Here is a 12,867-nt window from a genome sequence, read left to right as displayed (position 1 = left end):
CCCACGGTCCAAAAACAAACGTTGGTAGGTGGATTGGCGACTCAAAAGTGTGACTGTGTGTGTGTTGCCCTGTGAAGGACTGGCGCCCTTTCCAGGGTGTGTTCCTGCCTTGTGCCCAATGATTCCGGGTAGGTTCCGGACCCATTTTGACCCTGAACTGGATAAGCGGTTACAGACAATGAATGAATGAATCATTCTCAGAGCTGCAGTGACACTGAAGTATGTTGGTGTGTTATTGTATGGTGAATTGGTACAAGTGGGTCAGACACAGCAGTGCTGCTGGATATTGTACACCTGTCAGTGTTAAGGTAAGGTATGAACATTTATTTTTATTATATTTAAACAAGGAAAAAAAAAGAATGGACCTGAGGACCTGAGGGTGACAAACAAATAGCAACATCAGGTGAGCTGCTGTCCATGACTTTATATTTACAAGCTGTATCTTTAAGGTGTGTGTAACAGAATGGACAGTGAGTGGGCACAGATATTATAAAATATTAACATACACTAATGCCGGGATCAGACTACATGGTATTTTAGTTTTTTAGGACCTTCACTATGTCAGAATAGAGCTATAAATTTGTGCCGTGTCTTGGTCGGGAGACTGGCAACACTACACGTTTGATACAGACCAATTAATGTTCTTGAGTTCAGAGGTCTTCGAGGAGGTGGGTTCATATGTCAAGAGCCTTACATAAATGTAGCTATCTACTAGGTGCACTGTATGTAGGTGAATGTTTTATAAAAGGAAATATACTGGGTTGAATATTCTCATAAACTAAGATACAAAAATATGTTTTAATGTCAGGGGTTTCAGTTCTGTTCAATGACCACCTTTCTGAAGTGAAGCATGTTTTCTGTTTACTCTTCTCCATGTTTACATACGTGCACCAGAGAGCGCTCTGTTCTCCTATTGGTCAAGAAAAAGCTTTTGGTATCAGGGTCTTTTATTCTGAGAGAGGAGTGTCTGTTTCTGTTAGAATAATCAGAGAATCTGATTGAATAGATTTAGTATGAAAAGGTTTTTACAGTGTACAGCTTTATCTTCTAAACACTGGCCTACTTCAATCAATTAGTGTTTGTGACACTAACACGACCAACCCTCCGTACAGGTCAGTTGAGGCTATTCTCATCTCTGGTACCACGCTGGTGGAACGAGCTTCCAAGCACTATCAGAGCAACAGGAACCCTCTCTGCATTCAAGAAATCATTGAAAACCCAGCTCTTCCGAGAGTATCTTTTGCACTGAATGTCTTTCTTTAATGCACTTATTACTTCCTGGCATATTGCACTTAATGTAAGGTATTTTGTATAAATTGTGCTGTAGTTCGAATGTTAGCTCCTCTTTTGTAAGTCGCTTTGGATAAAAGCGTCTGCCAAATGCATAAATGTAAATGTAAATGTATGTAAATGTAAATGGTTTTAAATCACTCACACCAAGTAAAACAGAAAGTGCAGTTACACAGTACTTAAAGCCACCAAACAATTTAATGACATGGACATACACTGCGTACATACATTACAGCTATTTCTTATGGTTATGAAAACAGCAATGTTTGATATATGGTTTTTGTTGTTGTATTTCTCTTTGCCTTTATTTAACTATATCCAAGGGTGTAGAATTAGCATGGAGGGAAGTGATGTGTCCCCTCCAATATCCAGCGATTATTGAATCATCCCCACCAACAATTTGATCCCCTCCAAAAGAAAAAAAAAACAATCTCTAAACGTCTCGTTAACCTAGAAGCACAGAAAGGGTTAAATCATGTCTCTACTCGAGTCCTACCTTCCCGTAACACACATGGCCTGTTAGCAGTGCCAAAAATGGAAGGAAAAGTTTCCAGTCATATGCAGGACTGTGCAAGGCTCAGGTGCAATGTGGGTGACACATTGGTGTCAAAAGCGAGTGAGGATGGCGGGGTCCCCATTGATGTCAAGAGCAAATCTATGCCCTTGACTGTATCCCTCTAAAACAAGCAATCCATAATTTACAGACTAGCTAACTTGTACTGTGCATTAGGATTTGTTTATCATAAGGTAATTAGTAATCAATACTCAAATACATTTTTAAAAATCACACTTCATAAGAGTAAATCCTAATCACGTAGAGATATAACAGTCATTCAAACAAAAGGAAAAGTCACAAGGTCTTTCTGAAAAACGCAGTGTAATAAATGAAAACACAAACTCTCTATTTATGCTGAATATGTTTAAATATTAAAAATATATATGGTGTTGTCACAGTTGAAGGGAAATGAGGAGGTGGATGTACACGCAAGAAATTAAATGTATTTGAGACAAAACCAAACAAAATATAACAAAAGCAGGACACTACAAACACAAACTGGAATGTACTGAAACAGAAAACAACTGTGAACCGGTGCAGACACACACTCTGACACAGAAACATACATCTATACACAACAACAGACTAAGATATATATATATATATACACACACACACACACACACACAGAGAGAGAGCACCTGACAAGGATGACAAGGGGGTCTGGGACTGCTGGGACAGGAACAGAAACAGAGAGGGTCACCACATCACAGGAACAGAAGCATCTGGGACCACCAGCACAAGAACAGAAACAGAGAGAGTCATCACATCACAGGAACAGAAGCGGTGAGAGTCACTGCTGACACAGGAACAGAAGAGGTAGGGATTGCTGCAATCACTGGAGCTTCAGCAGTGAGCAGTCCTGCAATTACATCTAAGGAGGCAGTGAGCCCTGCAACGACGTCCACGGAGACAGGGGCTTGGGCTGCTCAAAGGACAGGTGTTGGGGCTGCTGAGGGTCCAGAAGGTTAAATGGGTGCATTCATGAGAAATACCAATAAGCCTCCTGAACAAGGATCCTAATGAAATACGCACATGTTAGCCTCAACACTTCTGCCCTGAGGTTTGAGGATAACAGCACCAATCCTAACCCCCCCTCCCCCCAAAAAACATTTTTTTTTTTTACCCAGGCTTGAAGGGGAATTTCTCCAGTGAGGGGGAGGCTCTAGCACATTGCCTTCTACGGCTCCTTTGGCTTTGGGTTGCTGAGGGTGCTGATTCCTCCTTCACGTAACCAGCAGGTGTGCCAGGACCTGTGCTAAACGGTGTCTGTCGAATAGCACACCTGGCCCATGGATTCCTCACTATGTCCATTTTTAAGGTTACTGGTCTTCTGCTAAAGCACATACATCGAAACAAAAACAAAGCAGGAACACACGAAACAGGGCAAAAGCATGACAGGTGTAATATTCAGGAACAAAATACTTAAACCCACTTTAAATTAGTTTAATCATTGGGGCGGCACGGTGGCTCAGCAGGTAGTGTTGCAGTGACACAGCTCCAGGGGCCTGGAGGTTGTGGGTTCGATTCCCGCTCCGGGTGACTGTCTGTGAGGAGTTGGTGTGTTCTCCCTGTGTCTGTGTGGGTTTCCTCCGGGTGCTCCGGTTTCCTCCCACAGTCCAAAAAACACACGTTGGTAGGTGGATTGGTGACTCAAAAGTGTCCGTAGGTGTGAATGTGTGTGTGTGTGTTGCCCTGTGAAGGACTGGCGCCCAGGGTGTATTCCCCGCCTTGCGCCCAATGATTCCAGGTAGGCTCTGGACCAACCGTGACCCTGAATTGGATAAGTGCTTAGAGATAATGAATGAATCAATGAATGAATTTCATCAAGGGCCATCTACTCAATGTTAATATGCTAATTTTAGGGATGAATCAAATGGACACCCATTGTGTTCTTTTAAATCTTGCTGCTAAACATGAAAAATGATCCAGTGAAGAAACAAAGTCCAGACAGATCAGAGAAACTTTCATCATCTGAGATCAGTGAGTCTGTGAATGAGAAACATCTGCAACAATGAAGACTAAAGGAGACACTGGGAGACACTGGGCAGTAAAGAGAAAAGTCTAGATCAGGAGATCTGCAGATGTGGGAATCTCACGTAGAACATCATTGATTCACTCAGTCTCTGCTTTTGCTTTTTCTCTTCACCTTTATTCAATGTTTATTTAATGTTTAATTTTACTTTTTTTGTTTTTTTGTTTTGTTCATTTATTTTCTTTGAACACGAGATGGTTTCTCACTTTTAAATCAGAGAAGTTTTCTATTTTTAATCAAATTCCAGATTAGTTTCCACTGCACATCGTTTCTTCAGTTCCTCAAGCCTCTGAACTTTCCCAGTGTTGCTTGTTTCCTTCACTTTCTCAATCAGGAAGTCCAGATGTTGAAGCACAGACTTAGAGTCAGTTTTTAAGGCAATAGCATCCAGAGTGAACACACAATGATAACACTCTTCCAATAGAATTTCTTTATGTTTTTCCTGTTCTTTTATTTCATTCTCCAGTCGACTCCTCAAACTCATTTTCTCTCCTGACTTTTCTTTGTATTTATTCATCAGATCTTCAAAAGACTTCTTCACCTTCCGTGTCTTCACATCATAGACTGTTCCCTCTTTAACATGTTTAGTGTGGTCACATCTTCCAGTACAGACTGTACACTTTCCCTTTTTCATGACACTGCACCACGAGAGATCCCTGACCCACCAACAATCAGGATAGTGACAGTTCTCCTTACACACAGTGCAGCAAGTCGCCTCTTTGGTCAAGTGCCACCACGCAGAGTCTATAGGAACCTTCTCTTTGTAGGGTTCATCCACTTCATATTGAAAGTCATTCATGTCCTTCTTTTCTTTCTCATGTTCCTTTAAAGCTGCTTTTGTCTGTTCCAGCTCCTTTTTCTTGAGTTCTGTCAGTGTGATTCGATCTCTTAAATTACTGACAGCTGCAGTCAGTTGTTTGCGGGTTCTCAGCACACTCTCAGTCATCTTCAGGCTTTTAGTTTCACTGTGCTGTAGAAAAGCAAAAAGGTCTCTCATGTGTTTCTCATTTTTGTTCCACGCTGTTTCCTTGTATTCTTCCTCTTCTTCATCATTCTCTTCTTTACCATGCTCTTTTTCATTAAAATCTTCACAGTGAGAACTGTCAAACCAGAAACACTCTAAATCTCCAGCTTTGGTTTTAGCACATTTCACTTTAGAGTCTTTAATGGCTCTGAGGGCGCTCGTCGGCTTTTTCGGGGCACGTGTGATGAGCAGAACAATGTTTTTCTCCACATCTTTACCAAATAAAGAGAGAACAGCATCAAACACATACAGCTGTCTGCCTGTGAGTCGAGTGGTGTTTGATGTTGCCGCAAGACACACTGCATCAATTTCATGAACTCCATCTTTGGATCTGAATAACTCATGTAAAGTTTCAGTGACATTTAAATCCTTCTTTTTCCCTTCTGTGCTTCCGTATCTCGGTGTGTCGATGACTGTGAGAGAGAATGGGAACTCCTCAATAAACACATCATACACAGTCACTGCCTTTGTCTGAGAATCAGTTTGGTCTTTTCTCGTCTCTATGATCTCACACCAGACCCTGTTTTCCCACTGAACCCCCAGCATGTGGTTGATGAAAGTGTTGATGAGAGTAGACTTCCCTGTTCCTGTTTCTCCAACCATCAGTATGGTTTTATGAGGTTTGCTCTTGTCTTCTTCTCCAAATCTCTCTCTCGTCAGTCTTTCTCCATAAATAATAGTCGTTGTTTGTAGAATGTATCTTGTGATGGATCCCTTTATTTCTTTACTAGTTCTTCTAATATCATCCAGTTGTTTACCCACTGAGCTGTATAGGTCCTCATTCCTACAGGAAAATAAGAGCTGCATGTACAGTTCTGGTCTAGTAATTTATACACTTTATATTCTCTACAACTTGTTCTTTTTTGTGTGTGCAAAATTAAAATAAGATGAATTGTTATACAGTTATAATTACCATAGGTGCAATTAATGATTAATTGTTGGTTTCTATCCATTTTAAATGACATTAAAATCTTTAAACAATTAAATGGTGGTTTTGTCACTGCTAACATGGATATATTCGATATTCTGCATTTTCCTTTGAACTGAACTGAGCTTGTTGTAAAAGTAAATGTGTGTTCAGCAATATTTCAATAAAGCTTAAGTGAAATCTTTGATGTAGAAAGTTCTTTCTGAAGATAATAAAGTCTTACCCAGAAGACAAAGGCTGACAATCTGCTGTTAGAGCTGCTGGATTCAGAGAAGCCATTGGACCAGTCTTGAAGTTGAGAAATATAAATGCATATATTCATTTAATAAGGAAATATATCAGGTCAGTTTCTCGGGGAGATATAGCTGTGAATATAGTCTGCCGTTAAACAGAAAATACCCTTCTACTTCATTTCTTCTGATGATAGCCAAACACTGTTTCTAGTCACTGTGTTTATAGTAATTTTACTCCCAATAATGAAAGTGATACCAGAGTTTCCTTTCTCACAACATTGAAGGAACCCATATAAAGTCAGTGTACTATCTATAAAAACTATCTTCCTTTGCTGCTATGAATTAGTTAATTATTAAACTAGCTCAGAGTCACCCAGCAGTGCCCAAAATGTCTATGTGCCTGTAGCTCCAGTCCCAAGAAAAAACAGGACATTGATGGATCAAATGGAGAATAACTGGGGTCTGCTATTCCTAAAAAGTAGTGATCATTGGATGCATGCTCCTTAGACACGTCCTGGAAACTGATCATTCCTGGTTGGATCACCTGGGTGAGGGTGTGATTTTTTGTAATAAACATCTGATGATCACAGGTAACGTCACAGATGATGTGTGTAAGGGCTTCACTAGATGTATTTCAAACCCTAACACTAAAGTATAGTCACAGAACAGAGCCCCATTCACAGAAAAATGAAATAAAAGTCAGTGTACTCTCTGTCAACACCGACCAGATATAAACAGTGCTCAATGAACAATGAGATCTATTTACTGAGTGATTGTACAGCAGCTTGAAGATAACACGACAGAACATACATATAACAGAAATGAAGCCTTGTCTCAAACATAGACTTTTTCATGTGAAAGCAAATGAAAACCTACCTCCTGAAGTGATTCTGCTCTTTGCTGTGTCTGTTCCCAACAGAGAACGGAAATGTAATCCTGCTTGGTTTTTACAGCAACAACCAAACCGTCAACACAGGAAACCACCTCTGATATCTTAACCAGAGTTCCAGATAATTCAGTGCATGTTGTTTATCAGGGTGACACCAGCTAAGACAAGCCCTGTTTACTTTAAACTGTAAAGCACTGCATGTTAGAGATATACAGTGGTATGAAAAGGTGTTTCTTGATTTCTTATTTTTTTGCATGGTTGTCACTCTTAAATGTTTCAGATCATCAAACAAATTTAAATATTAGTCAAAGACAACACAAGTAATTTTAATGATGGTTTTTATTATTAAAGGAGAAAAAAAATCCAAACCTACATGGCCCTGTGTGAAAAAGTGTTTGGCCCCCAGTTAAAACTTAACTGTGGTTGATCACACCTGAGTTCAATTTCTCTAGCCACACCCAGGCCTGATTACTGCCACACCTGTTCTCAATCAAGAAATCACTTACCTGACAAAGCAAAGCAGACCAAAAGATCCTCAAAAGCTAGACATCATGCCAAGATCTGAAGAAATTCAGGAACAAATGAGAAAGAAAGAGATTTATCAGTTTGCAAAAGGTTTCAAAGCCATTTCTACAGTTTTGGGACTCCATTGAACCACAGTCAGAGCCATTATCCACAAATGCTGAAAATGTGGAACAGTGGTGAACCTTCCCAGGAGTGGCTGGCTGACCAAAATTACCCTATGTGCGAAGCAACGACTCATCCAAGAGGTCACAGAAGACCCCACAATAACATCCAAAGAACTGCCTCACTTGCCTCAGTTAAGGTCAACGTTCATTTTAGAAAACGAACCTCATACCTACAGTAAAATATGGTGGTGGTAGTGTGATGGCCTGGGGCTGTTTTGTTGCTTCAGGACCTGGAAGACTTACTGTGATAAATGGAACCATGAATTCTACCAAAAAATCCTGAAGGAGAATGTCCGGCCATCTGTTCGTGACCTCAGTCTGAAACAAATGTGGGTTCTGCAGCTGGACAATGATCCAAAACACACCAGCAAGTCCACCTCTGAATGGCTGCAGAAAAACAAAGTGAAGACTTTGGAGTGGCCTGGTCAAAGTCCTGACCTGAATCCTACTGACATGCCGTGGTATGACTTAAAAAGGCGGTTCATGCTTGAAAACCCTCCGATGTGGCTGAATGACAATAATTCTGCAAAGATGAGTGGGCCAAAATTCCTCCACAGTGCTGTGAAAGACTCATTGCAAGTTACTGCAAATACTTGACTGCAGCTGTTGCTGCTAAGGGCGGCCCGACCAGTTCGTAGGTTTAGGGGCAAACACTTTTTCACACAGGGCTGTGTAGGTTTGATTTTTTTTTTTTTTTCCTCCCTTAGAAATAAAAACCTTAATTTACAAACTGCATTTTGTTTTTACTTGTGTTGTCTTTGACTAATATTTAAATTAGTTTTATCTGAAATATTTAAGAGTGACAAAGATACAAAAAAATATGAAATCATGAAGGGGGCAAATCACCACTGTATTTCTTTAGGTCTGTCTTTATTCAGTAAAGTGGGGCTGAGGAGCTGAAACCAGTAATATACAACAACCAAGAACATCATATGACAGCACTATTGACAGTCATTTGGATCTGAGATGCTGATGCTGTAGTACATTCTCTGGTGGCAAAATGTCGACTAATACACCTTTAACACTTAGTGACTGACTGCCTTTGGTTAGTGCCTCAAAATTCTGGTGTACTGAAGTCTTCTTACTGGGTAAATGCATCATATATATATATATATTATTTTAACTCAGGAATAAATCAGGATTATTGTAAATGGTCTATTTTCAAGTTGAACGCCTCCTTCTAAGACTCTCCCACCTGTGCAAACACCCTGCAAAAGGAAATAAGTAGCAAATTTCTGCAAAGTGTAATAAGGTAACCAAGTATCTTTTAAAAATATACTTTTGTATTTGTTTCTGTTTTGCATTCACGGAATATACTTTCTGTTCTTCGTTCTAAGAATTTTGTTTGCAGATGAATTTTTGTTTTGTAGAAATTTTGACACAAAATTCACTCATATCTGGCATCCTCCAACCAGTGCCTCCACTTCTAAAGCCAATTTAATGGCTAATAGTTCTCTATCTCCAATACTGTAGTTGCTTTCAGCAGGAGATATCTTGTGAGAATGAAAGGCAATAGGGTGCAATTTCTCTGGTTCTCTCCCATACTGTGATAACACTGCCCTTATGTCCAGATCAGAGGCGTTGACCTCAACCACAAAAGCTCTTTCTGGATCTGACTTAATATTAGAGTTGAGGAGAATGCTTTAGGAGCTTGTGAAATTCAGTGTAAAATTTTGGTAGCTCACTTTAATAAAACTGTTAACAGAGAAAAAATGTGTGATTCCTAAAAAGTGTTGGAGCTGTTAAAGTACTTGGAGTAGGCCAGTTTGCTACTGCATCAACCTTAAGATCATTCAAAATTACACCTTCTGTACTAATCACCCAGGAATGATATATTTTGGGTACGAAACTCACATTTCTACCCTTTAATGTACAATTGGTTTTCCAATAACCTTTTTAGCACTTTACAGATGAGTGGATTTGCGTTTGGAAATCTGGAGAGCATCACAGTATGTCATCAGTAAATGCGTTAACCAACCTTCCAAACTTATCACGAAGTACCTCATTAATAAAACTCTACCAACAAGTCAAAGGGCATGATTAGATATTCATAATGACCATTACTAGTGTTAAATGCTGTCCTCCATTCGTCGTCATTCATTTGATTAAGACCATGATCATCAATACATGGTCTGAGCCCCCTGTCCTTTTTTTAACATCCTTTAGATACTGGAGATGTAGGACAAATAAGCCCCTTTTAATTATCCCTGATTATATTGTTCCATAGCTTTGTTCTCGTCTACAGTAAGAGTGTAGGTATGTGATGTAGGGAGTGATGTGGTGGCAGCTGGGTAGCTAAAATCTTCTAACTTCTAATCATTGTGTTCAAAGGGAATATTCACATGACAACTAGCACTGGGGCTTTCAGTTGGTAGTGAGTGGAGAGCTACAGTAAGTTGACTAAGGGATCATGTTGTTCCAGCCATGGCAAATTTAAAAGTAATTCACAGTCAGTAGAGTCAATGACAAAATAAACATCTCTTCTGAGTGGAGAGCACTGGGGACAAAAGTGATGGGAACAGTTACTTTAGTTACAACTCCAGAACCGAGGGGGTGTTCGTCCAAGGTCAAAAACACTGGTTGTCTCTTTAAGGGTTCGACAGAAATCTTCCACTGGTGGACCATTTGAATATGGATAAAATTACACTCAGCTCCGGAATCTATGAGGGCTGAAACAGAAGAATATAGAAGAATCCCATATGGAAAAGTTTTTTAAAAGACAAATATGATCCTTTTGTGTTTACTTATATCATATAAATTCAATATGACATTAAAAATACACATTAAATTAATTTCATGTATTATCAGACATATAGGTCATACAGACATGAACAACATATATGAACATTCATTCATTCATTGTCAGTAAGCTCTTATCCAGTTCAGGGTCTCGGTGGGTCCACAGCCTACCTGGACACACGGACACAGGGAGAACACACAAACCCGTCACAGACAGTCACCTGGAGTGGGACTCAAACCTACAACTTCCAGGTTCCTGGAGCTGTGTGACTGCGACACCTACCTGCTGCACCACTGTGCCGTGAATACTTTTCTTCTCAGTTAAAGCTGGTAAGTAGTTTTTTTTTTCTAGTATATACATTTGTCTAACAATTTCTACCCATTGCTCAAAGGTGGGGGGGTGGGGGGGTCTGTCTTTCACATTATTGCTTGTCTTGCTTACTAACAATATAATCTTTGTCAAATATTTATCACTATCTAGAACATAGTTATTCACAGGCTAACACTGTTGTTGTTGTAATAAACACATAAAGATCACAGATGATGTGTGTAAGGGTTTCACTAGATGTATTTCAAACCCTAACACTAAAGTATAGAGCCCCATTCACGGAAACATGAAATAAAAGTCAGTGTCCAGCAGAGACTGGATCTACACAGTGCTCAGTGAACAACGAGAACTATTCACAGAGTGATTGTACAGCAGCTTGTAGATTTCGTGACAGAACATAAACTTACAAAAATGAAGCCTTGTCTCAAACATAGACTTTTTTATGTGATAGAAAATGGAAACCTACCTTCTGAAGTGATTCTGCTTTTCGCTGTGTCTGTTCCCTGCAGAAAATGGAAATGTAATGCTGCTTGGTTTTTACAGTAACAACCAAGCGGTCAACACAGGAAACCACCACAGGAAACCAGAGTTGCAGATGATTCAGTGCATGTTGTTTCTCAGGGTGACAGCAGCTGAGATATGTCCAGTTTATTTATGCACTGTAAAGCACTGCATGTTAGAGTTATATTTCTTTATGTAAGGGGCCGCCCGCACCATAGTCCTCCCACCAACAGGAGGTGACCACACCTCAGGACCCGTGTTAATCAGCTTGATTGACAACAGCTGGGGCTTACCCTTTATTAAGCCTTCAGTCTGTGTCTTCAGCGCAGAGTCTTGAGTTTGTAAAAGCCAGACCTTGCCGGTAATTGGTATTTCCTTCTTCAAAAGATGATCTTTGGTTCTTTGCACTGTTTAAACATTTGGTTTAATTTCCCACGATATATCTTTATGTTCTCCAGTTGTCTGCAGAACACTGGCCTGTTGGGATTCTATATCCCACTGTCCCCCTTTTTCCTCTTTGTTTTTAAAAAAAAAAACTTCCTGAAAGCTCTTGGTGAAAGCTATAAGTTAATCTATTTGCTTTTGGGTTTATCACAATCAGTCAACAACTATCTGTATACGGATAGCTGTCCCATTACACTTTAGGTCAGTCTATAGTTGGTAAAGTGAAGCTGAGGAGCTGAAACCAGTAATATACAATAACCAAGAACATCATATGACAGCACTATTGACAGTCATTTGGATCTGAGATGCTGGTGCTGTAGTACGTTCTCTGGTGGCAAAATGTTGACTAATACATTTGTCTTTGTCTCAAAATTCTGGTTTACTTAAAACTGATAAGATGGAGGTTGATTTTCCCGTGTCTGCCTAGTCAGGAGAAGTAATCAGACTGTCTAGTTCTTGACGTCTAGTGAATGTATGGAAGCAAATCTGTCTCATCAAACTTCGAAATATTACCACCTTTGAATTTGTAGCACTGAATTTGTTTTGCACTGAAATTATGCATCTGTATATAATTGCTCTTGAATAGAACTCATGAATTTTAAAATTCAAGCTCAAACATTCAAACTAATTTGCTCAAATTTGGTAGACGAAATTCAGATACCAAAATACAAGTTACAAACAATTCAGATACACATCTGGGATACCAAGGATGAGCAATCAATTCATTTGGATTTTCTCTTTCACCTTAAATGCTGCACTAGTTGCATTCTGTCGCCGCTAGATGGCGAAATACAAAAACAACTTCCATACCGTGGAAAAACTACACGTTTAGCTTCCTTCCGCGGATATTATCTCTTTATTTTCAAAGTGTCTCAAATCTGAAAGGCTCACTAAAGACACAATATAACAGACTATTGATATCCTGAGGTCAGCAGGGGCTGTGTGGCAGATGTGCCCCCTCCGGTGGACCCTCTCTTTCCCCTGGCACAGGCCACTTGCTTCATTGCATAGAATCACAGACGTATGGACAATGAAAGGACCATTCTGACCCCAGTGTCCCGTTTGGCCGGCCGACTAAACGGATTCACAAGTGTAAGAATGGGCTTTTTCTGTAAGAACAGTGTGGAGATGGTTTTAACTCTGTGACAGTGTTTGGGGCGAACCATGTTTCAGAACCATAGGTTTAATTTCTAGAGGAGGGGATTATTCTG

The 12,867-nt window shown here is 39.9% G+C and overlaps 1 protein-coding gene across 1 annotated transcript; it reads right to left on the bottom strand.

Moving 5' to 3' along the window:
* Positions 1 to 4,103: 4,103 nt before the first annotated feature.
* LOC136708049 (uncharacterized) lies at positions 4,104 to 6,112 on the bottom strand. Its single transcript, XM_066682311.1, has 2 exons — positions 6,057 to 6,112; positions 4,104 to 5,689 (listed from the first exon to the last, which is right to left on the bottom strand). Exons 1-2 carry the CDS (start codon positions 6,110 to 6,112, stop codon positions 4,114 to 4,116), a joined length of 1,632 nt encoding a protein of 543 aa, XP_066538408.1. The 3' UTR covers positions 4,104 to 4,113.
* Positions 6,113 to 12,867: the final 6,755 nt, after the last annotated feature.

This window comes from Hoplias malabaricus, chromosome 10 (assembly GCF_029633855.1).
Source record: "Hoplias malabaricus isolate fHopMal1 chromosome 10, fHopMal1.hap1, whole genome shotgun sequence".
Taxonomy (NCBI): Eukaryota; Metazoa; Chordata; class Actinopteri; order Characiformes; family Erythrinidae; genus Hoplias; species Hoplias malabaricus.
This window is presented reverse-complemented; position numbering and strand designations above follow the sequence as displayed.